General features: G+C 38.2%; 1 protein-coding gene across 2 annotated transcripts; it reads left to right on the top strand.

Moving 5' to 3' along the window:
* The first annotated feature begins 1,723 nt into the window (after nucleotides 1-1,723).
* Nucleotides 1,724-25,313, top strand: LOC127648783 (vacuolar protein sorting-associated protein 4B). 2 transcript variants are annotated; one of them, XM_052133544.1, is made up of 13 exons: nucleotides 1,724-1,842; nucleotides 4,341-4,452; nucleotides 4,564-4,664; nucleotides 12,365-12,476; nucleotides 12,688-12,835; nucleotides 13,154-13,212; nucleotides 13,312-13,431; nucleotides 16,368-16,524; nucleotides 18,653-18,801; nucleotides 18,974-19,055; nucleotides 19,434-19,653; nucleotides 19,869-20,009; nucleotides 23,949-25,313. In XM_052133544.1, the coding sequence occupies exons 1-13, from the start codon at nucleotides 1,822-1,824 to the stop codon at nucleotides 24,048-24,050; spliced, it is 1,524 nt and encodes a 507-aa protein (XP_051989504.1). In that variant the 5' UTR covers nucleotides 1,724-1,821; the 3' UTR covers nucleotides 24,051-25,313. The 2 variants fall into 2 exon arrangements, with proteins under 2 accessions (XP_051989504.1, XP_051989505.1); XM_052133545.1 differs by lacking the exons at nucleotides 1,724-1,842; nucleotides 4,341-4,452; nucleotides 4,564-4,664 and adding an exon at nucleotides 11,213-11,442.
* The last annotated feature ends 1,474 nt before the right edge of the window (nucleotides 25,314-26,787 follow it).

The following is a 26,787-nucleotide window of genomic DNA, read 5'->3' as shown; positions in this document are numbered from 1 at the left end:
GAGTTTGAGAGATAAATAATGATAAATAAAACAGACTAATAATACTGAGAAAAAGAACTAATAAAAAATCGGAATATTTGTTTTGTGACTTTTAACAACAAAAACAATAAAGGTCTCATGGCATCTGTATCCTCTGTGATTCCTTTGGGCCTTTTTCACATGAGACCATTTCAGTTGTGGCTCAAAGCTAGGGGATTACATCCAAGGGCCAGTCCCCTAAGGCAGATAAGGGTTACGTGGCGCATGCTTCATGCCCTTTTTTATATGGTTCAGACCCCGGTTCCTCACCTTGGGTCCCACTCTAGGTGTGTTCCTCCAGTATCTGAGAGACTGCCATGTCCTGGTGCGGGTGGACAACACAGCAGCAGCGCCTGTATGCATTTCCTCTGCTCCCGGGATTCCTGGCCAGAGTTCGCCAACAAGGGCCCTGCCTCTTACTGATGGCTTCGCGTTAGCTGAACAGGGTGGTTCTCTGAGAAAATGTCTCGCCTGAAGTCATCGAGACCATTCTGAGCGCTAGGGCTCCCCCTACTAGAAGATGTTATGCAGTAGAGGGCTTCTAGATGAGAGATGAGTCAGTCTTTAAGGAAGAAAATTCTGAGGAATGGTGTTTGTGCACCTGCTTTTATAGCGGACAGCTTCGCCCCTAAAAAGGCGGGGCTCGAACACCATAGCAATATTAGAATATGTTAAAGTTTTTGTTTGTTTATTTTTTTTTATTTTCAACAGGCTCAGTTGTGTAGTTTTGTGTATCAAAATGTTTGAATAAATAAAACAGGCTAATAATTCTGAGAAAAAGAACTAATAAAAAATCGGAATATTTGTTTTGTGAAATTTCACTAAAAAAAACAATAAAGCAATTGTAAAAATAATAATAACAGCAGCAGCACAAACACTTGTGATAACATCAAGTGTTGGCCCTCGGCTTTGTATTGTTGACAGAATTTGGACCTTAGTGAATACTAATTGGGGAATCCTGCCTTAATGTGTTGTGAATTTGTTGAACTTCCTTTAAATTATGACAACATAATTATAAAATTATTATAACAATATTTGTTAGAATCTAATGAGACTGAGAGAATAAAAATTACAAAAATATAAACAATTATAAAATAATGATTATAATATATAATAATATAATTATATATATATATATATATATATATATATATATATATATATATATATATATATATATATATATATATATATATATGAACTGTCTGGATGTATTACAGTAATGAGAATTGGCCACAAAATAATCTTGGTCCTAAAAACAGGCTATAAATTCACATTTTACATTCTTAATTATTTGTTTGATTTTGGAGTGAATTGGTAACTGTATCTTCATCTCTCAGCACTATACAGACTTTATAGATGCATTTATATCCCCCCCCCATATAACTTTATTTGTTTATGTATCATCTTAGAGTGCCTTGAAATTATCCAGTGGAATGTCTTAACCCACACTAAAATATTAGTTAAGTTTATCCTTTTATAATAATTTATAATATAATAATATAATTTAAATAAAATATAATATACAGAAAATTACATGACTATTTTCGGAAACGACTATGTATTCCTATTCTATCCTCCTTGTTTGGGTGTGGGCAACAAACCAACTTCAAAAGGCATTCAACTAAACAGGTTCTGATCAGATTTTTCCTCAGGCTGAGTGTGAGAACGAGGAGGCGCTGTTTCTCGTGTTTTCCTTCAGTAATTATTATCATGCCTCATCTGTGAGTCTTGTGGGTGTTACGAACAGACGCTAAACAGACCATCGAAACTTTTTGTGGAATATCTACAAATCAGCGAGTCATGGAGCCTACTAATTTACAGGTAAATACTTCATGACAACATGAATTCAGATAAGGTTTCGTTATTTGTATAGTTTAATTGCAGATCCGAATCTGATTTCGTGAGAAATCCTGTTGTCAACGAAATCACTTCAATAATTGTACCTATATTTCGCATTCATTTCTTGCGCAACGCTGACCGTCGTTGTCTTTATTTCAAAATGAGTTGTATTTTATCAATCCTGAAGTACAAACAGTTCAATGGCTGTGTCAAAAGCGTGTGGGCTGGCATGTTTAGACTGTATTTTCTGACCCGGAAGAGGAAAACATGCTGTCTAGATACAAACAGCTGTGTATGTTTTGAGACACAACGCAGGCCTACTAACCCCGAACATTCAACATTTATACAGGATAGTATCGGCTCAGGAACAATGTCAGTATTGTCTTGTTTTGACCATGATATTTAGACAGTAGGTTATTTGTTTTCAAGGCATTGATCTCAAGAAAATTTAGTGATATACCAATAGTAAGTTGTCTATTATAACATTAAGCTATTTGAATGGTTTATTATTTTCTGCTACTTAATAATTGCAAATACATTTGTTAATTGTAATGTGACTTTAAGATAATGATAAACCGAAAGCCACACAAACAAATGCAATTAAATAATCTGAGAAACAAAAGTGAAACAAAACTAACAAATCTCTATCTGTCTAATCAGACTAACGAATCTCTATCTGACTAATCAGACTAACGAATCTCTATCTGACTAATCAGACTAACGAATCTCTATCTGACTAATGAATCTCTATCAGACTAATGAATCTCTATCAGACTAATGAACTCTATCAGACTAATGAATCTCTATCTGACTAATCAGACTAATGAATCTCTATCTGACTAATCAGACTAATGAATCTCTATCAGACTAATGAATCTCTATCTGACTAATCAGACTACTGAATCTCTATCAGACTAATGAATCTCTATCTGACTAATCAGACTAACGAATCTCTATCTGACTAACGAATCTCTATCTGTCTAATCAGACTAACGAATCTCTATCTGACTAATCAGACTAACGAATCTCTATCTGACTAATCAGACTAACGAATCTATCTGACTAATGACTCTCTATCTGACTAATCAGACTAACGAATCTCTGACTAATCAGACTAACGAATCTCTATCTGACTAATGAATCTCTATCAGACTAATGAATCTCTATCTGACTAATCAGACTACTGAATCTCTATCAGACTAATGAATCTCTATCTGACTAATCAGACTACGGAATCTCAATCAGACTACGGAATCTCTATCAGACTAATGAATCTCAATCAGACTCGGAATCTCTATCAGACTACTGAATCTCTATCTGACTAATCAGACTACTGAATCTCTATCAGACTACTGAATCTCTATCAGACTAACGAATCTCTATCAGACTAATCAGACTAACGAAAATCTATCAGACTATCGAATCTCTATCAGGCTAATCAGACTATCGAATCTCTATCAGACTACCGAATCTCTATCAGACTACTGAATCTCTATCAGACTACTGAATCTTTATCAGACTAATGAATCTCTATCAGACTAATCAGACTAACGAATCTCTATCAGGCTAATCAGACTAACGAAAATCTATCAGACTATCGAATCTCTATCAGGCTAATCAGACTATCGAATCTCTATCAGGCTAATCAGACTAATGAATCTCTATCAGACTAATCAGACTAACGAATCTCTATCAGGCTAATCAGACTAACGAAAATCTATCAGACTATCGAATCTCTATCAGGCTAATCAGACTACTGAATCTCTATCAGACTAATCAGACTAACGAAAATCTATCAGACTATCGAATCTCTATCAGGCTAATCAGACTACCGAATCTCTATCAGACTACCGAATCTCTATCAGACTACTGAGTCTTTATCAGACTAATGAATTATCAGACTAATCAGACTAACGAATCTCCATCAGACTACCGAATCTCTATCAGGCTAATCAGACTACCGAATCTCTATCAGACTACCGAATCTCTATCAGACTAATGAATCTCTATCAGACAAATGAAAATCTGAACATCTGTCCAATTCATGATAGTATTTATGTCTATTAGACTCATGATAATCTGAATCTTTATTAGATTTATGATGATCTAAATCTCCATCAAATTCATGATAATCTGAAAGGCTATCCAATTCATGATAATTTGAACATGTGTTAGACTCGTCATAATCAGAATTTCTATCACACTCATGATAATCTGAACGTCTGTCAGACACAAAATAATCTGAATGTCTATCAATTTCATGACAATCTGAACATCTGTCCAATTCATGATAATATGAACATCTATCAGACAGGTCTGTTGGCCCGGTTGCCTCGTACCTTGCCCAAGCATGATTGTCCCTTCACACTTTTGAATCACAGTAGCTGTGGGTCTTCATATCTCCTAAGACTTAAATGCATAGGAGACATGTTTTGGTCTCCAGTTAAAATAAGCACATATGCAATTGCTTCATTTCACAGAAAGCTATAGCTGTAGCTAACAAAGCTTCACAGGAGGATCAGGCTGGAAATTATGAGGAGGCTGTAAAATCTTATCAGCAAGCAGTGAAATATTTTCTGCATATAATAAAACGTGAGTGCTTAAATATGGGGCTAACCTTTCTTTAGAATCATTTGCAATGGTCTGCTCAAAGTCTGCTTAAAAATATCTTGTAATTTTAACCTTTTGTTTCCATTTATTCAGGTGAACCACAGGGTAAAGAGGGCAATCAGAAGATCAGAGACACGTGCAAGCAGTATCTTGACAGAGCGGAAGAGCTCCAAGACTATCTTGATAAGAAAGAGGTTATTATCAATAATACAACTTTCACTGTATCTTTATGAATTTATGAATATGTCCATGCAACATGGAGGTTAATGATTGAATGCCAGAGAACCATGATGTGGGGGCTGGGGGTGGGATAATGTCTTCATCACATAAAGTTTTAACTAAGTAGACTGACTTAAACATAAATAGATTGCATCAAACTAGATGAATCCTGTTATGATTTTATGATATCATACCTGTATTATTATCATTTGATTACTGGAGTTAAAATTAATCCCTCAGATGAGGTTGTGAATAGTTTGGGCCTTTTCTTTCATTCTCTTTCATTTTGACAATTGTAAGGGGTTGTTGTTGTTATAGCACCAGATATCAAGTTGTCTCACTTCTTCCCAACTGACAGTCTCTTCGTTATCCTTAAAGAGCTCCCTTAACCTATGGTATTGTCAGTGAATTTAATGATGTGATATCGTGGATGTTTGGTGATGGTTCTAAGGAAGGAAGATGAAAAGCATGTAGCTCCAGTGCTGAGAATGGAGGGGTCCTACTGGGATCTTATCTGTGATCTATTTCTTAAAAAGTCAAGGACCCAATAGCAGAGATGGGTGCTTTGTCCAAAACACAATAATTGGTTGACCAGGGTTTGGTGTATGATTGTGTTGAACGCTGAGCTCAACAGCATAATTACGTTATTATGCCAGCAGACATATCAGCCTGCAGCTCTTGCCTGGTTGCCCACTATAGTTAAGCAGGGTTGAGCCTGGCCAGTACCTGGATGGGAGACCTCCTTTGGAAATCTAAGTTTGCTGCTGGAAGAGGTGTTAGGGAGGCCAGCAGGGGGTGTTCTCCCTGTGGTCTTTGTGGGTCCTTATGCTCCAGTTTAGTGACAGGAACACTATACTGTTAAAAAGTTAAACCGAGGTGCTGACTCTCTGTGGTAAAAAATCCCAGGACGCTTCACGTAAAGAGTAGGGGTGTATCCCTGGTGTCCTGGCCAAATTCCCCCCATTGGCCCTTCTCAATCATGGCCTTCTAATAATCCCCATCCATTAATTGGTTCTATACCTATACTCTATCCTCTCCACCAATAGCTGGTGTGTGGTGAGCGTAATTGCGCACTATGGCTGCCTTTGCACCATCCAGGTGGATGCTGCACACTGGTGGTGGTTGAGGAGATTCCTCCTATACTATGTAAAGCACTTTGAGTGCCTTGAAAAGTGCTATATAAATGTTAAGGAATTATTATTATTATTATAGGAGTATTATCGTATGATATTATGACTGAGTATTCTTAGTGGTGTACCTGTATTCACTGAGATTCGGCAATCAGTAATCGTCAATATGTAAAACTCTTGTTTTATTGCAGTGTTGGTTTGAAAGGGGAGTATGTGGTCATTTGCTGTTGTTCGATCTCATTCAAGTACTTGAACATTTACACTAAAAGTTTGGTCACTCAATTTTCAACCACCTTTGAATGTGGTTGAAGTGAAAAAATCTCAAGATTTTGGATCCCATTTACACCGTATTTAGTGTTGTCCCATTTCAAATGGACAAGGCCTAAAAGCAATGTGCTGGTCAATGAACCACAATACAGGAAGCAATTTACATTTTTAATAACAGTAATTGCATTATTTTAGTCCATGGCCATGGATGCCATTTGGCTCCAATGTTTTGCAATTACATTGAAAAAACTAAAAACGCAAGTTGTCCGATTTAGTGAATCGTATTGTTTGTGATCTACACACCAAATTGTGTTTCTCTTTTAAACTTGTTTTCTTTACATTTGATTAATGTTATCTATTGCTGGCTAAAAGTAATCTAACTAGCATAACTTTAAAACATAAATCAGTAATGTAACACAAATATTATGTAAAGCTGAAGAATCATGTTAATCATGTTAGGGACACATATAAAATCACTCTGTGGCTACTTACAATGAAGTTATGTTTTCTGACTAAATAATTATTGAGCTAAACCAAGCTGAAACAAATATGTTGATGTAACATAATTAAGGTAGAACTGATGTACATGATTTAATCATGTAAATTCATAGCATTTTTTCATTGTACTTACATCTCAGCTGTGGTTACATTAAGTCTCTGGTCATTTATCGGTCTGTTGGATGCCTAAAAATAACAGTAGAGTGTCTGGGAGGCAGGCCTCATGTGAGCAGGTGAGGTGATTTTTTTTATCACCTTTAGTCAGTGAGACTATCACCTGCACATGGTTTATTGTTGTTGAAATGAAAGTTTATTTTCAGGGTGTAGGAGGCTTTGGCTCTTGATGCAAATGAAAAAGTTAGTTGTTGCTGTCCGAAGCACTGCCCACTTGCCAGATATGAAAGCAGCATAATATTTGAACAAAGTCTGGAACTCTGCATTCAGGCAAGGCTTCTGGTTAGGATATAGGTGGATTTTCAGGGACCCAGAGGGGCCAAAGTATGACACAGAATGGCACAGAATCAACCTTTAACTGCATGTGGAAAAATGAAGTATACCCAGGTTATTACACTTTTATTGCCTTTCTGGTCAAGCTGGTTCTTCACCGAACCAGATGACATAGTCATTCTGTTATATGACTTGGTTCTAGAGGAATTGTAGTTAAATCTTTGTCTTATTTCTAGCATGCAATGTTGCAATATAAATGTGCATTTTGTGACTCATGCCTGTAGTTGACCTTTCACTGTGACTATAGTTACGATTGTTTATAGCTCATTCATATATCTGATGACATCATACTTTTAGTATCTATTCACTATAGTTACAGATTGGCCTACTGTGTAGCTGTAAATGTGTAAATTATTTGTATAATAGTAGTAGTAGTTAACCCATATGAATTTTCCCTTATGCCCCATAATGTTCTTCAAGTTACAGAATGTATCCATCATGAATTGGAGGCAAACAAATGTTTACTATTAAACAGTAGTTGCAAACAACTTTTGATCAATTTTCCTTCTGTCAAAAACATAATGCATCGCAGCTTGCTCATAGCCGCAGACCGGTCAGAGTGCCCATGCTGACCACTGTCCACCGCTAAAAGTGCCTAAAATGGGTACGTGAGGGTCAGAAATGGAGCAATGGAAGAAGGTGCCCTGATCTGATGAATCACCTTGGGTCCTGGCATTCATGTGAATGTTACTTTGACACATACCACCTAGGCCTACCTAAAGATTGTTGCAAAACACATACATCCCTTCATGGCAACAGTATTCCCTGATGGCAGTGGCCTCTTTCAGCAGGATAATGTGCCCTGTCACACTGCAAAAATTGTTCAGGAATGGTTTGAGGAACACTAAAAATAGTTCAAGGTGTTGACTTGGCCTCCAAATTCCCCAGATCGCAATCCGATCCAGTATCTGTGGGATGTGCTGGACCAACAAGTCCGATCCATGGAGGCCTCACCTCGCAACTTACAGGACTTGAAGGATCTGCTGCTAACGTCTTGGTGCCAGATACCACAGGACACCTTCAGAGGTATTGTGGAGTCCATGCCTCGATGGGTCAGAGCTGTTTTGGGGCACGAGGGGGACCTACACAATATTAGGCAGGTGGATTTAATGTTGTGGCTGATCAGTGTATGTGGCTAAACAAAAATGTATTTTCAAAAATAAACCTACCCTGAGAATATTCAATTGAGTAAAAAGTGTGACCGCTAGCCCTGGTCTCCCACATACACAAATGAGCCAAAACAGTAAGACCACTCACAGGTGAAGCAAATAACGTTGACAAGGCCACTTGACCTGAGTGACTTTGACAAGAGAGAATTTTTATGGCCAGACGACTGGGTCAGAGCATCTCTGAAATGGCAAGGTTTGGTGTGTGTGCTCCCGGTCAGCAGTGGAGAGTACCTAGCAACAGTGGTCTGAGGAGGGATAAACCAAAAACTGGAGACAGGGTGTTGGGCACCCAAGGCTCATCGATGCGCAAGGGAAATTAAGGATATCCTGTCTGGTGCGAACCGACAGAAGGTCTACTGTGGCACAAGTCACAAAAAATTTGAATGATGGTTTCGGGAAGAATGTGTCACAACACACAGGGCATTGCACCCTGCTGCATAGCCACGGACTGGTCAGAGTGCCCATGATGACCCGTCCACCAACGAAAGTGCCTACAATGGGCATGCAAGTGTCGGAATTGGACCTTGGAGCAGTGGAAGAAGGTCGCCTGTCCGATGAGTCCTATTTACTTTTACATCACGTGGGCGGCTGTGTACATGTGTGCCATTTACCTGGAGAAGTGATGGCACCAAGATGCACTGTGGGAAGACGACAAACCAGTGGAGGGAGTGTGATGCTCTGGGCAAGGTTCTGCTGGGAAACCATGGGTCCAGCATTCATGTTGATGTCAATGTCACTGTGACGAGGAGGAGGGCGGGGCCGGGCTGTGAGTGCCAGGCTGTTTCGCATGGCCTACCCCCAATCGGGCTAATCAGCTGAGGAGAGGGATAAGGCTGAGCCGGATGCGGCATTTCGGCAGAGAGAGCCACACGCAGCTGCCGTGTGTGCATGTATTTGTTTATATTTTCATTAAAATATTACTTTGATGCTTCATCCAGTTCCCGCCGCCTCCTTCCCATTTTAAACCCTGTTACAGTCACCTACCTAAACATCGTTGCAGACCAGGTACACCCCTTCATGTTAATGGTATTCCCTGATGGCAGTGGACTCTTTCACCAGAATAATGCACCCTGCCACACTGCACACATTGTTCGGTAATGATTTGAGGAACATGATGAATAGTTCAAGGTGTTGCCCCTCCAAATTCCCTAGATCTCAATCCGATTGAGCATCAGTGGGATGTGCTAGACCAAAAAGTCAGATACATGGCAGCTCCACCTCACAGCTTGCAGGACTTGAAGGATCTGCAGCTAATATCTTGGTGCTAGATACTACAGGACAACTTCAGGGGTCTTGTAGAGTCCATGCCTCAGTGGGTCGGTGCAGTTTTGACAGCACACGGTGGACTGACAGCATATATGCCAGGTGGTCATAATGGTTTTGCTATTCAGTGTATAATTAACCCATCTTTTGAAATTTTTATATATATCTGATATATCATATATTCTGGGTTTTATAGTCAAAACTTTACTTAATTCATCAATTCACATTGTTTGTGCTGTTGTTTTCAAACCAAAAATTATTCACATCACTTCCTGGAGGATTAAGTCATTGTTACTTAAATGTTTATTACAAAAGTTTAGCAGGATGGATAGTTAAATTGATGACATGAATATTGTTTTAATTAATCAATTTATAGATTTTTTTCATAAGAAAGAATGTAATTTTTTGGGGATTTGCCAGTTTTTCATTTTAGATTTCGAGACATGGGGCAAGGCCCACTAAGGTTCATTCTGGGCTGGGGAGAGGGTTGTGTCTAGAAGGGATCCCTCTTTCGTCAGTCTCGCAATATTCTACAATTCTACAGATTATACATGCCGTTTGAAGTTGCACAGCAATAATGAGCGCTAGTAAAATATTATTTTAAAATTTGTTTTGATAAATAGACATTCTTGATCAATTCAAGCTCTAAAATAAATATTTCACATAATAAATGTGATGTCTTCATCTCTAATTGTGCTACTGTTAGTCATGAGATAGTGTAAGTCAGTACATGGAGTACATCAATCAGCGCTAGTTAAAGGTGTCTGACTGTGTGGTTTAGTGGTAATTCATTCTGGTAATGTTCTAATTTGCCCATATTAAACTTTTCATTAAAAAAATGTGCCTTCATACCTCAGTGGATGTATATATTTGTTTGCAATTTTCTATGGGATTCGACTGGAAAAATGTGCAAAGTGAGGAACTCGCAGCAAACAAGGAGAGTTTGACTCCCGTTCAAGTATATCACTGAGGCACAAATGTTGCTATCTCCTTAATACTCTATAATTAACGCTTATGTTGTTTATAAGCATTCCGTTATTATTTTGCTTGCCATCTTGAACTTTATATCGTTTTTTTGATAAACAAAGTTGACTGATGAACGTAGTTACTCCTATTTAGACTTTACATAAAAGACTGCGCATGTGCGAGAAGTTGACGAAAAAGGGATGCCCTCAGACACCACAGGGGAGAGGGGGCCCACCTATAAAAACATTGACCTGTGCCCTGTGAATTTTAGCGACAGTCCTGGTAAGGGACGTGGCAACATTAGTATCGCACATGAGTAATCAAATTATTTTAAATTCACCCCCATATGTTCACTTATTTGTTATATTGGGAAAAATAAAACTGAACTGACCATTTTAATAGATAGAAATCATATTAGTTAATGTTTTATTCAATGGAAGCCATATTATGATTGATAGGGACAGGTAAATGTAGCAACTGCATAGGAACAGTGACCCAGTTATACATCCTAATGTTTGGTGACAAAAGCCTGAGAGAGTAGCCTATTTATATGTTTATATGTTTTTATATATACACTACGACAACTACAAAAACACCAATAACAAGGAATTACGAAGTCATTCCTACGTAATGGAAGACTTGAGGCGTTTTTAAGGACGCGCCAAAAGGGTGTCTCTTCCGTGTGTGACGTCATGACAGTTTTGAAACACGTGAGCGTCGAGGCGGAAGTGACATTCGACATTTTAATGCGGAAGTTATTTTTTTTTCATCTGTTGGTCAACGATCTCTAAAAAATAAGTACAGAAATTACATAAATTCGCCGTTTTCAGTTGTTTATTTGTAAAGAACGTTTTGTGACGTTTTTGTTAACAAAATACTGTCTTCATATTTCCCAAGCACGTCGTGTTTTCTGCTTTTTTTCAGCCCCTATGGCTGCCAACAACAACTTGCAGGTAAGTTAACAAACAAATGAGCTCCCAGTTAGTCAAACGACAGCCAGAGCATTATTTTATGGATTTAATTCAAACAGACACAAGTATTTTCGTTCTATGTTGCTGTTCTGGCCGATTTGTTAACTGCGTGTGTTCGAAATGAGTCCTTTAGTATCACAGAAATTGTCGACCATTTGTCATTAACACCTCTCATGTTCTGTAATCTAAAAATACCAACAAGCTTGTGAAGATGTAGCCTAACAGTTGTAATGTAATGAACATGATAGTTTAAATGCCAATTTTAATGTTTGGCCGAGTTTAAAGACTGTGACTTTAGCAGATTAAGATCAAATGAGCCTGGTTGTCTGAAGATGAGCTCTTGTGCTTATGAATACAGCTATATTAAAACTTGCATGCAAATATTACAGCCAATATTCAGATCAAAACTCAAACATTACAGATTTGCTATGTAACTTTAGTTCAAATAGATCATCTCTAATGACCAAGATACAGATTATTCATATGAGGAGTGGCAGTGTTGTATAAAATCATTTAAGATTTGATTTTGATCCAGTACATTTTCTGAAAAATTAGTCCTGATGGCATAAACATCAGTTTGACAGATGTTTTTGTTTTATATGGTCAGGCTATTATTTAGTGCTTGTGTCATGCTTGCTACAGACTCAGAGGTTTGAAATTTGAAGCAGAATCTAGTGTGTGTGTGTGTTGGCCCCTTTTCATAGGAACGCTATCAGTTGATTTAGGATAAAATTTGTATTTCCTCTCATAGACAAATGTATGACTAAATTCCCTAAATGATCAATGTCATGACTGTTAATACAATCAAAGTTTGGATGGACGGGCAACTTATTGATTAATATTTAGCTAGTGGCTTGCCTTGTCTGAAACCCATTCTGAAATAATGCTTTGATTTGCACCACAGAAAGCTATAGATCTGGCCAATAAGGCATCTCAGGAGGATAAGGCCGAAAACTATGAAGAGGCCCTGCGTCTTTACCAACATGCTGTTCAGTACTTCTTGCATGTCGTGAAATGTAAGTATGCAGCAGAAATCTCTGTTTACATCTGTCCATCAAGACTTTTACATAATATTTCTGCCACTGTTTTTGCTGAATGTTCATATGCATTGCTTTTGATTGAGATATATGTTTTAATCAGAATGTTACTATGTTAAACCAAATAAATCACAGCAGTTAAGCAGCGACTGTTTTCAGAATACTGAATTTCTGTTTTGTCTTTTTAAAGATGAAGCACAGGGTGATAAAGCCAAACAAAGCATCCGAGGCAAATGTGCTGAATATTTGGACCGAGCAGAGAAACTGAAAGAGTTTTTGAAGAAGAAAGAGAAAGCACCAGCGAAGCCAGTGAAGGAGTCGCAGTCCAGTGAGAAAGGGTTGGTGATGTGGAATAGTAGTCAATAGTGCTGATATATCAACCATTTTCAGGTTTTTGATGATATTTGATATCTATGAATATACTATAAAATGGCTTAAATCAGCCATTGTTGCCAATTAGATTCACATTTTTGAAGCAAAAAGTAAAACGGACGACTACTAGTATGGATGGTATATTTGTTTGTTTAGAGGGCGACATGCATTTATGCATTTATGCATGTCTATGCACTGTGTGGACTCAGCAGAGAGCTGAAGCATTAAACCTTACTGTTCTTTTGTACATTTTCATTGTTTACAATTATTTTGTTTTTTCCTAGAAATGAGAGCGATGAAGGAGAGGACCCAGAAAAAAAGAAATTTCAGAACCAGCTCTCAGGTTTGTTATTCCCCTTCCACCATTCAGACAGTTTCTTCTAATTTACTCTGCTTTTAGAGTTCAACTCATTTTGAACTAATATATAGTCTTCTATCACAGGAGCCATTGTCATGGAGAAGCCAAACATTAAATGGGATGATGTAGCTGGGTTAGAAGGTGCCAAAGAGGCCCTGAAAGAAGCTGTCATTCTGCCTATTAAGTTTCCACATCTCTTTACAGGCAAGTAGCTTTTTCAGTGGCTTTTCAATATCATCAATTAATGTTTCACATACAGTGCATCCGGAACATATTCACAGTGCTTCACTTACCGTAATTTCCGGACTATAAGCCGCAACTTTTTTCCCACGCTTTGAACCTCGCGGCTTATACAAGGACGCGGCTAATATATGGATTTTTCCCGCTTTCAAATTTTATTAAAAAAAAAAAAAAAACATTCTGTGACGTGCTCAGTTTTTTGGCGTGAAGCTTTCATTAGACCAATGAAATTGCCGAACGGGTTAAGGTCAAACAACTTTTTTGTTTAGCCTACTGTTTAGATTAAATCGAAGCTCAAACTTCCCATCATTCTGATTACTGTAGTAATTTTGTCACCCTCACCATGGCAAAGACATGGAGAAACGCATATGATGCTGCTTTCAAGTTGAAGGCGATTGATCTGGCTGTTGGAGAAGGAAATAGAGCTGCTGCACGGGAGCTTGGTCTTAATGAGTCGATGATAAGACGTTGGAAACAGCAGCGTGAGGAATTGACTCTAAACTAAAGCTGAGGCTATTCTGAGGCTATTCAACTCCGACAACGAAGGAGATGACTTAAGTTGTTTCAGTGCACAGGACGAGGAAGATAGTGACCAATGACTTTCTTGGTAGGCTACTGTTTACTGCAAATGTTTTATTACAAGCCGTGTGTGGCAGCGGGGGCGTGGTCAAGCGCCCGTCCGGGAGAGAAAAGCTGTAAGGCGCTTACACCTGCGCTAAATTATGTCTAACACCGGTGTCTAATTTCAAGTGCCCTGCTTCACGTGTCCTTCTTGGGAAAACTGTCACACGGGCACCAGTGTGACAGTTTTCAGCAGGGCACTTGATGTTCCAGGTAAGGCTTTTAATGGCCACAGCAATGTTTACAATCAATTTTATAAAGTTTCTCAATTCTTCTATGCGCCAACACTAGACTGACGTGTGTCACTCTCTCAGCTCTGTGGCTGCTGCCTTTTATGCCGCCCTCCCCATGCTTACTGAAATTAGACACCGGTGTTAAGACATAATTTAGCTCAGGTGTAAGCGCCGGCGCTTGACCACGCCCGCTGCCACACCGTGTTTCGTTAAAGCCTGTGTAAAGTTCATTTGTTTCAATGTACCGGTAGGCACCTGCGGCTTATAGACAGGTGCGGCTTATTTATGTTCAAAATCATATTTTTTGTAAAAATCAGTGGGTGCGGCTTATAGTCAGGTGCGCTCAATAGTCCGGAAATTACGGTATTCCACATTGTGTTATGTTACAGCCTTATTCCAAAATGGATTAAATTCATTATTTTCCTCAAAATTCTACAAACAATACCCCATAATGACAACGTGAAAGAAGTTTGTTTGAAATCTTTGCAAATTTATTACAAATAAAAAACAAAAGAAATGTACATAAGTATTCACAGCCTTTGCCATGACACTCAAACTTGAGCTCAGGTGCATCCTGTTTCCACTGATCATCCTTGAGATGTTTCTACAACTTGATTGGAGTCCACCTGTGGTAAATTCAGTTGATTGGACATGATTTGGAAAGGCACACACCTGTCTATATACGGTCCCACAGTTAACAGTCCATGTCAGAGCACAAACCAAGCCACGAAGTCCAAGGAACTGTCTGTCGACCTCCGAGACAGGATTGTATCGAGGCACAGATCTGGGGAAGGATACAGAAAACGTTCTGCAGCATTGAAGGTCCCAATGAGCACAGTGGCCTCCATCATCCGTAAATGGAAGAAGTTTGGAACCACCAGGACTCTTCCTAGAGCTGGCCGCCCGGCCAAACTGAGCGCTGTGGGGAGAAGGGCCTTAGTCAGGGAGATGACCAAGGAGAGGAGAACCTTCCAGAAGAAAAACCATATCTGCAGCACTCCACCAATCAGGCCTGTATGGTAGAGTGGCCAGACGGAAGCCACTCCTCAGTAAAAGACAGCCCGCCTGGAGTTTGCCAAAAGGCACCTGAAGGACTCTGACCATGAGAAACAAAATTCTCTGGTCTGATGAAACAAAGATTGGCCTGAATGGCAAGCATCATGTCTGGAGAAAACCAGGCACTGCTCATCAGCTTGCCAATACCATCCCTACAGTGAAGCATGGTGGTGGCAACGTCATGCTGTGGGGATGTTTTTCAGCGGCAGGAACTGGGAGACTAGTCAGGATTGAGGGAAAGATGAATGCAGCAATGTACAGAGACATACTTGATGGAAACCTGCTCCAGAGCACTCTGGACCTCAGACTGGGGCGAAGGTTCATCTTTCAACAGGACATCGACCCTAAGCACACAGTCAAGATAACAAAGGAGTGGTTACGGGACAACTCTGTGAATGTCCCAGCCAGAATTGAACCCGATTGAACATCTCTGGAGAGATCTGAAAATGGCTGTGCACCAACGCTCCCCATCCAACCTGATGGACCTTGAGAGGTCCTGCAAAGAAGAATGGGAGAAACTGCCCAAAAATAGGTGTGCCAAGCTTGTAGAATCATACTCAAAACGACTTGAGGCTGTAATTGGTGCCAAAGGTGCTTCAACAAAGTATTGAGCAAAGGCTGTGATACTTATGTACATGTGATTTTTTTTTTTTTTTTTTATTTTTTTTATAAATTTGCAAAGATTTCAAACAAACTTCTTTCACGTTGTCATTATGGGGTATTGTTTGTAAAATTGAGGAAAATAATGAATTTAATCCATTTTGGAATAAGGCTGTAACTAACAAAATGTTGAAAAATGTAAGCGCTGTGAATACTTTCCGGATGCACACTATGTGATGCTCACCATTGCAGTTTGATTCAGTGGTTAGGAATGTGAATCTTATTGAGACTGAATGATTGAATATGTGAATACACTCACAGCTATTAAAAGAAACTCAGGAGTGTGTCTTTTCAGATATGCTTTCTAATGATCATTTCTTCATGTATTAGGTAAAAGGACTCCATGGAGGGGCATCCTTCTCTTCGGGCCTCCTGGCACAGGCAAATCATACCTGGCCAAAGCGGTAGCGACAGAAGCCAACAATTCCACCTTTTTCTCCATTTCCTCCTCAGACCTGGTATCTAAGTGGCTGGGAGAGAGTGAAAAGTGAGTGTTTGGGTTGTAAGGACTGGGCCTTGTTATTTTTACAGTAAGGGCCATAAGTTTGAGCATGTACAGTATTTGACTTTGGACCGAGAAGGTATGTGCATAGTCTGAAAGACCACCTGGATCTGGACGTATTAAATATTTAAAGTGTTTTGTAATAATTTACTTTAAAATAAGGTGCATTGCTATTGTGTTGTCCTTACTAACTACACAAAAATTAACAGTGCAATGAGCCATTTACTTTGTGAATGAATCATTCAGTTAGTGCAGTTAATCACAGGTGTCAGCTGTCTGTTTCATGGACCGAATCGGTCCGTCAAATTTAGGGATGCACCTATAACACTTTTTTTTTTTTTGCCAAAAATTTTCAACTTGTATCTGGACTTTAAATGATTCAGATCTCTTTTTTTGCTCAGTTTAGTTGTAATATGTCAGCTCACTTTTCATTCACAGTTATTTTTTGGAACCCATTCAACATTAATATTATTATCATTTGTAAACAAATAATCATAATATATTATAATAGTAATATATCTCAATCGGGTACCTTTAACTTTTAAACCCTCACCCTTTTATTTTGATTTTCTGAATTTACCAAGAATTCCTGTATGCGTGTCTGTTTATAGGCAAGTTCACATTAGTTTAATTAGCTTCTAAATCACAATAATAATTTTACTTAAAACAGCCTTGTGTGATTCACAGAGCTATTGCACGTATTCAAGTGGCTTTGAATAAAATGCATGAGTCATATGAACTAGTTTAATTTCTTTTTTTGAGCTTGACCGTAACGGACATTACTAACACACAGTATCGGATTTCAATTGGGCTTGTCGGACCGATACCTGATCCATCTTAAAGCTTCAGTATTGGAGCCGATACCCATCCAGTTATTGGATCGGTGCATCCCTAGTTAAATTATCATGTCGGACTCAAAATAAGCAGGAAACGATGTGAAAAGTGCCAGTTTGTAACACTTTTGCTGTCTCAAAGGGATTTTTTTCCCCAAAAATGAAAGTTCTCAATGAAAATTCTCATCATTTACTCACACTCATGCCATCTCAGATGTGCATGACTTTATTCTGCTTAACACAAATGAAGATTTTTAGAAGAATATTTCAGCTTTGTTGGTCCTTACAATGCAAGTGAATAGTGACCAGACCTTTTGAAGCTCCAAAAATCACAAAGACCGCTATGACGAGGAGGAGGAGGGCGGGGCCAGGCTGTAAGTGCACACGGCCGGCTCCCAATCGGCTGATCAGCCGAACAGAGGGATAAAGCTGAGCTAGATTACGCAGTTCGGGAGAGAGAGAGCCCACACGCGACTGCTGTTTGTGTTTGTGTTTTTTGTTTGTTTTCAATTAAATATTACTTTGACTGTTCAGCTGTTCCCACCTTCTACTTGCCCACCTTTTATAATTGTTTCAACAGCATAAAAGTAATCCATTCGATTCCAGTGGTTAAATCCATGTCTTGTGAAGCGATATGATAGGTGTGGTTAGGAAAAGTAAGTCCTTTACTTAAATTAACTAGTATTAGTTTCTTCAAGTCTTTACTATAAATTCTCCTCCCTGCCCAGTAGGTGGCGATATGCACAAAGAATGTGAATCTCCAAAACAAAAGAAGAATGTGAAAGTGGAGATTGATGGTAAAAAGGACTTAAATTTGTATCTGTTTCTCACCCATACCTATCATATCGCTTCTGTAGACATGGATTTAACCACTGGAGTCATATTAATTACTTTTATGCTGCCTTAATGTGCTTTTTGGAGCTTCAATGTTCTGGCCACCATTCACTTGCATTGTATGGAGCTACAGAGCTGAAATATTCTTCTAAAAATATTTGTTTGTGTTCAGCAGAAGTCAGTCAGTCATACACATCTGGGATGGCATGAGGGTGAGTAAATAAGAGAATTTTCAATTTTGGGTGAACTATTCCTTTAAATTGAATAACTTTCTTTGATCACTTTGTAGATGTACTTTTAATTTTAAAATGATCTTTACTGTTTATTATCAAATACTCAACCATGTAAAAATAAATACCTTAACCATTCTGATTGGTTGAATTTGCTTGTCATTTCTTTACCAAAATTAGCATACAAGTTTGTAACTGATTTGTTAATTTCCTCAGGCTGGTGAAGACCTTGTTCACTTTAGCTCGAGAGCACAAGCCATCTATTATCTTCATTGATGAGATAGATTCACTCTGTGGCTCCAGAAGTGAGAATGAAAGTGAAGCAGCTCGCCGAATCAAGACAGAGTTTCTGGTCCAGATGCAAGGTGAGCAGTCACATCTACCAGCCCAGTTTTTTTTGTGACAAAAGTACATTCATGTAATCAAAATCATGTTATTTTTAGACTAAACTGTATTTGATTGAACATGTCCGGCTCACATTTCACCCCAAAATAAAATAATAAATAAATTGTCTAATATCAATGAATGTTATTCTAGGTGTTGGAAATGACAATGAAGGGATCTTGGTGTTGGGAGCCACTAACATCCCATGGACGTTGGATTCTGCCATCAGAAGACGGTAATATTAATGTCCATTAGAGAAGCTAATAGGTTTGTGGACTAGGGAGTGAATTGCCATGGAAAATGTAGATCTGAAAGTAAACAGAGTTAGATAAAGGTTATTGAGTCTGTCCATGGCCCGTATTAGTTCTAGATAATCACCTCACATTAAACGGTCATGTGAGGCATCAGTTTAAATGACATCATCTCAGTCAGGTCAGCTAGAACAGGTTTATCAACTCTTAGATTTCATATGTGAGCTACAGAGCATGAATCGGTATGAATCATGTGGAATGCGTTTAGAGAATACATAGAGTTCACAAACTAATTTGACATGGGTGCAGAGGTGCTCACTCTGCATGCAGTGTATGTATTACATCATCATCTGCTTGTTTAGATTTGAGAAACGTATCTACATCCCTCTGCCGGAGGATCACGCCCGTGGGTTCATGTTCAAGCTAAATCTGGGCAGCACACCAAACAGTCTCAATGAATCAGACTTCATCACTCTGGGCAAGAAGACAGAGGGTTACTCTGGTGCTGACATCAGCGTTATCGTCAGAGACGCTCTCATGCAGCCTGTCAGGAAGGTCCAGTCTGCCACTCACTTCAAAAAGGTCAGTTCTGCTAAATGTTTTATGATTATGTTGATGCGTCAACAAAGCTTGTGAAGTTTGTGTTTCCAAAATGTATTTGGACACTTAAGTCATGCTTAATGTATGAATTACAATACAGTGTTGTTTAAGTGTTGTGGGGACTCTTGACTTGGATAAAGAAAATTACTGGACTTAATTACTGCTTTAACCTCTGCCATTATTCGTATTTCTTTCAGGCTCAAGGGGCATCAAGGAATGACCCAAATATCCTAGTCGACGACCTCCTTACCCCCTGTTCTCCAGGCGACCCACAGGCCATAGAGATGACATGGATGGATGTTCCTGGAGAGAAGCTTTTGGAACCAGTTGTTTGCATGGTCAGTATGTTTTCAATTCCCTGAAGTTGGCATAATATACACTCCATGTGAAAAGCAATATCACATAAGCACTATTGCTCTTGTTCTGAATATCAGCACATGGCCTCATGCTGCAGGTAATTATAGCCGTGCTGACATACATTGCGAGTGTGGTATTGCTTTTATTCAGCAGTTTAACAAACAAGTATATAATATTGAAGAACTTTTCAATTTCAGAAAAGATTTGTTAGTTCATGCGTTTCTTCTTCACCAGTGAAACTAGTTCCAAAAAAAGCCAAACCATCAAGCACAACTCCACTATCTGCGTTCTAATAACCTCTGTTTCAGACAACTCATTTGAATGGTTCTCATTCACTTCCATTGTTTCAATCTCGAAAATATAAAACCTAGCTGCAAGCAGCAATTACGGGACCAAGCACACCAATGGCATGTAAAGTAGTATGATTGGAAATAACTGATTATTATTTTAAGAAAAGTGATATAAAAACATACGTATAATTGATGTATTACAATTAGGGCTGTCAATTTAACACATTAATTCAGTGCGATTAATTTGACAAAGAATTTACGCAATTAATCACAATGCCCGCAATGATATGGAAGATTCCTGAGAAATGCAAGCTTGTAGTAACACCTGTTTACTCCAGAGGCCAGTTCTTCAGAATACGTTCTTGCATTCAAAACACTTGGAGCGCAAATCCGAACAAAGGGACCTCAAGATGTTATGTTTATGATGCAACGTACATGAGACGCTAGACAAGCATTTCTGACGCAGGTGTAAATTGACGGGTCCTTAAACAATAAATCTCCAACTGATTACCAAATTCACTTGTGAAATGGATTGCAGTGAACTGTGTGCCAATGATTGACTTATGATCAATAATATGTTAGTAAACAATACATTGTATTCTAAAGCCACTTTTTGTATTGATGATTAACTCTTTTGCTACAAGAATGCATTTTAATTATCTGAATATTTATATATATATATATATATATATAAAATTTATATTTAAAGATACCAAGTATCATTATTTCATCATTATATATTTAATTATATTTATATGAGGGGCTTTCTCTGCAAATATTGTATATGTGATTAATCACGATTAATTAATCGAGACACCATGTAATTCGATAAAAAAAAATTATTGATTGAAAGCCCTAATTTCAATACAATTCATTATAACTTTTTATTAATATGTGGCATAGTTTCAAAATGTATATGGTGCTGTTAGGGTGTGGTGACTATTACACTTACGAAGTTTTATGTCAATATGCCAAAGCATTGCCTAGAGACATTATTCAGATGTAGCCTAGGAGGAGTTTGGAAAAGCAGGTTTCTCATTACATTCAAAATGGCGGACCGTAAGTATGGCCGACCATGGCAAATTTGGTATCATTGGACTCTGCATTACACATAAAGGCAACAAAACTCATGGTCATAGGCCAAATTAATTAAAAGTAGTGATGTGCATTTGATAACTTTTTCTACACCAGCTAGTCGACTATTAAAAAATTGGAAATGTATTTTCCTTGGCACATTTGACTGCCGTGCGCAATGCTGAGTACTGTACTTTCCCCTTGAATCTCTCATCAAATCTTGCAGTTACAATTGAGTGGGGGCCGCTGTGGATGTTTGTAGTTGAGGTGTTAGATGAGAGAAGATGATATTATGCTGTCTTTGTTGTTAGAATTGTCAATTACCCAATCCTCTAGATTGGGTAATCGACCCATTCTTCAAAAGCTGCCACCTTCCCCATCTCCACACATCACTCCTGAAATGATGGCACTCCGTCCGACTTCCAACCCCTTAAAATTACTTGTCTGCTAATCATAACGCTTGTCAGAACCCAATTTTTTATAAATTTGTCCCCCAAATTTATGACCGCCTCATTGCCCAAAATACAAAGTCTGTGGCAAAGTAAAACTTGAGTGCCTCATGACCTTTTCCAAAAGCAGTAATCACCTCTCCCAAAGCATCTGCCGCCATAGAGGGATGTGTGCTACTCTCAAAAACCGTACAGAGCGTGTGGCGCAGCTTTAAATACCTATAAAACTGAGATCTGGGAATCACAATATGATGACCCAAATTCTCAAAAGATCTCAACACTCAGCTCTCATACAGGTCACCGAGTGTAGTAACTCTCCTCACAATCCACTCTGACCAGCAGAAAGGGGACTTATTGATAAATAATTTGGGGTTCAGCCATATGCTTGAGGCAAAATTTAAATAAATGTCCGAATTAAATATTCTGGCCACTCTTGTTCAAATCATGTGCAAATGTGAAATAACGGGGTTATTAACTTCTCTGGTTAGTTTGGAAGGAAATCCTGGGGGCAAGGAATTCCTGTTCAATAGAAAACCAGGGAGGGGCTCTTTCAGGTGGAAGCAACCAATGAGCCAAATGCCTTAAACCGAAAGCACAATAATAAAACAGAATCTTGGGTAGGTCTAGCCCACCTTTTTCAATCGGCCTATGTAATTTGTTGAAGTGTAATCTGGGACATTTACCATTCCAAATGAAGGACTTCACTATGCTATCAAATTGCTTGAAGTACGAGAGGGGGGCATCTATAGGGAGTGACTGTTGCAGGTAGTTGAATTTTGGAATACAGTTCATTTTAATAACAATAATCTTCCCAAACATTGATAAATGTAATGAAGCCCACCTGCCCACATCGCTCAAACCTTTTAATTAAAGGGTCCAAATTAACTCTAACTAAATCACACAATTTTTCAGAGAACAAAATACCCAAATACTTAATGCCCTATTTGGGCCACTGCAAGGTGGAAGGCCTTTACTGGACAGTATGCTGTCAGAGCCAAAGCTTTGGATTTAGACCAGTTGACTTTGTATCCTGAGAATTAGAAAAGGAATTAATAATTCTCTGGAGGCAAGGCATATATCTAGTAGGGTCAGAGACAAATAATAAAATATCATCCATGTAAAGCAGAAGCTAATGTGCCACACCGCCTGCCACCACCGCTGGAAAAATCATCCTCCTTACTTATCGTGGCTGTTAATGGTTCCAGGGCAAGACAGAACAATAATGGGGAAAGAGGGGATCCCTGCCGGGTGCCTCAATCCAGAGTAATGTAATCTCAAATTAATCAATTTGTTAGTACTGCTGCTACCGGGTGTTTATAAAGTAACTTAATCCATTCAATGAAAGTATTCCTGAACTCGTATATTTCCAAAATCTTAAAGATAATCCCATTCTACCATATCAAATGCCTTTTCGGCATCAAGTGAGATGGTAGCTTCCGGAGTCTGATCATTCTCGACTGACCACATGATATTGATGAAACACCTAATGTTATCAGAAGAGTTATAACCCCGAATAAACCCCACCTGATCTATATGTATAAGAGATGTCATAACTTAATCGGTGAGCCAGGATTGTTTACAATATTTTAAGGTCTAGCTGGATCGGGGAAATTGGACGGTAACTTTTGAACTCACTTTGATCTTTGTCCTTTTTAAGAATCGGACTGATCCGGGCTCGTGTCATGGTTGGAGGAAACTTTCCATTCTTTAATAATTCAGTATAAATTTATAACAAAAGTGGAGCCAATTCTGTAGCATAAGATAAAAACAATTAAACGGCAAAACCATCGGGCCCCGGAGCCTTGCCTGTAGGTAAAGCCTTAATTACCTTGTCAAGCAGTATACTAGAATAGTTTGTTCTATATTTATGGATTCCATTTTTGCCATGAGTGTCTCTAGATTATACATGATATTTTTTATACAGCTATGTGGAGGTGTTTTTTAGACCAATGAGATTTTACTGTGAACAGCACTACCCAGCATGATGTGACACAGAAATCATGCATCCAACTAGATGTTTCATCATTTTGAAAAGAATGGTAGCTGTAAAGTTGAAAGACTATTATGGTGCTCTTGTCCAATTCTCATGCTCTGCTTATACCCGCAGTCGGACATGCTGAGGTCCCTCACCAACACGAAGCCCACCGTGAACGACCAGGATCTGGTGAAGCTGAAAAAGTTCACCGAGGACTTTGGACAGGAGGGCTGATCAGATCCGGTCTCTCCCGAAACCAAAGCAAACAGATTGTGATTGTAATGTTTTCACTCTTGCCCTTCTCACGCCCCTCACTTCTGACAAACAAGCCCCCTCAGTTCAGGCCAAAGGCTAGATGTTAACTGAAATGTGTAATGCTTCAATGCTCTTCAAACCCTTTTCTAACCATCTGTTTGGATCTGCTCTGCCTGCAAGGCTTGAGATCATATTTATCTTTTGTCATTCATCATTCCAGCCAGCTCAATCATTATAAATGTCTGTTTCTTACTATGAGGAACACAGGTCAACAGATCTTACACGTATTGTACAACACTTAGAAATTGTATCTTACAGATCTTACACGTCCTGTACAACAATTGGAAATTGTAATGAGCTTTTGGAGAAATACTGATATCAGTCTTGTTTACAAATGCACAGATATCTCAATACACAATGATTAAAGGAATAGTTCACCCAGTAAATGACAATGTGTATTGTTGGGTCCACTGACATTTTACGCTCATTGACACATGAAGACTTTTCAGCCCCAGCTTAAAATACGGGCATATGTCATGCACTTGGAATAGCCATTTAAATGGCTCCTGTTTATTTTTGTAAAAACATCTTTAATGGGTGGAGGTATTGTCATTCCAGAGTTCTTTGTTTCATAAATGTATATATTGGATTCTCAAAAAAATCACTCTTTAAATCTGTGCAATGGCATTTGATACAACACTCTGAGATCTGCAAAATGGGGAGTTACACCCAGGGTCCACATTTAACAATCTGAGGACTCTTTAGATATACTACATAAGTTTTTTTTCTGCCTGCAGCGTTATTTTCAGTGCATTTGTCATTCACTAACTGAGGTGTGTGCGTTACATTATGTGTTCAGAGGCCAATGCTTGACAATTTACTTGCTGAAGCTCAGCACACACAATGTGCCTTTGCATTTTCCCTCCTGTCTGACTCCCTCATGCTTCATGCAAACAGATGCTTAGAGACTGATGCTTATCGATTGCTACATAGCTATGTTTTTATAGGCAGAAAGTTTGGGAATGATTGGATGATATTTGCACATTTCATTTATAACTTTACAACTATATCTCAAACTGTACACAACTCCAATAAGACATTTTACTATTAGAATAACAATATAGAATGTTTGGTATGTTTTAAGGTCAAATCCTGTTAAACAGACAGTTTCCTGTTTAAAAAGTGGTCAGGATTTGGTTGAACTTATTCATTTTATTATTCACATGTAAATAAAGGTTGAAATGAAAAGAACTTGATGTAGAATCATTTGTATGCCTAATGCTAATGGCTTCATCATATATGCACATCAAATACTGAAAACATTAGCTAAAAAGGTCAGTTATTAGTTTCTAGCAACAGGTTTATGCTCTATAATTATAGTTCACCCAAAAATGCAAGTGAATGGTGGCCAGAACTTTGACGGTCAAAAAGCGCATTAAAAGCAGCATAGAAGTGATCCATAAGACTCCAGTGGTTTATTCAATGTCTTCAGAAACTATGTTATAGGTGTTTGTGAGAAACAGATTTATATTTTAGTCTTTTTTTTTTTTTTTTTTACAAAAAATCTCCATTTTCACTTTTTGTTGTTTTTTATTAATCACATTGTTTGTGTATATCGCTACCTACTGTGAAGGGAGGAGAATTTATTGTAAAAAAGGACCTACAAATGTATTTGTTTTTCACCCATATCTATCATGTCACTTTAGAAGACATTCATTTAACCACTGGATTCAAATGGATCAATTTTACTACGACTGTCTGTGCTTTTTGGATCTTCAAAGTTCTGGTCACCATTCACTTGCATTGTAAGGACCTACAGAGCTGAAATATTCTTCTAAACAATCTTCATATGTGTTCTGCTGAAGAAAGAAAGTCGTGCACATCTGGGTGAGTAAATGATGAGAGAATTTTCAGTTTTGGTTGAACTATCCCTTTAAGAACGGGACTGTTATTTTTCTTGTCAATGTCACACTTAATTTGCAATTGAACAAATGTAATATATAGAGAGTTGGACAGAGATAAAATATTCAGGTAATTTTCAAATAGGGATTTCCAATCCTTTTTGAAAAGTAGTTAAATCTTAAGGCATGGAAATACCTTGGATATTTAGTGAATATATATTTTTGTAGTTATTCTCAGCCAATGAAATTGCTCTTCATAAGTTCAATCTTTATAAAATACTAACGGAACGGCTTGGAAAATTATTGAAATATCATGGAAATTAATTGGTCAAAAAGTGTGTGATTCCTGCAAAAAAAAAAAAAAGAACTTTTGTAAAGCTTAAAAAGTTGTAAGTTTAGGGTTCCGTTTGTTTTTTCTTGAGGTGAGTATTTTCTGAACGTAAGACTTGGCTAAAAGAATCTACAGATTTATAATATACTTTTCTTTTTCTAGTATGTACGGACTTTAAAATACAACAATGTATCATATATCGGTACTTCTAAATGTATTTTATGTCATTTTGCTGCCATAACCAATTTAGGTGTTATATACCTTCAAATGAAGTATAACAATTTTTGCATTTACATAAATAATTTGTTTATCCTTACGGTGGAATTTACAGTTATTAACACCTCCTGTTCCGGGAACGGTGTTGAGTTTTGGAACTTGTAGTAAATTGTTCCGCTCGAGCCGCGTTCTAAACTGCAAGCGGACGTTAAAAAACTACAACTCCTAGAGTTCCACCGCCTGAGCACAGCATTTTTTCAAGGTGTAC

This window comes from Xyrauchen texanus, chromosome 9 (assembly GCF_025860055.1).
Source record: "Xyrauchen texanus isolate HMW12.3.18 chromosome 9, RBS_HiC_50CHRs, whole genome shotgun sequence".
Lineage (NCBI taxonomy): Eukaryota > Metazoa > Chordata > Actinopteri > Cypriniformes > Catostomidae > Xyrauchen > Xyrauchen texanus.
Note: the sequence above shows the minus strand (reverse complement) of the source record. Positions and strands in the feature narration are given on the sequence as shown.

Coding starts and splice junctions, on each gene's coding strand:
- LOC127648783 (XM_052133544.1), top strand. CDS start 1,822: ATGGAGCCTACTAATTTACAG. Junction 1,843..4,340: donor TGGAGCCTACTAATTTACAG/GTAAATACTTCA, acceptor TTCATTTCACAG/AAAGCTATAGCTGTAGCTAA. Junction 13,213..13,311: donor ATTTCAGAACCAGCTCTCAG/GTTTGTTATTCC, acceptor CTTCTATCACAG/GAGCCATTGTCATGGAGAAG.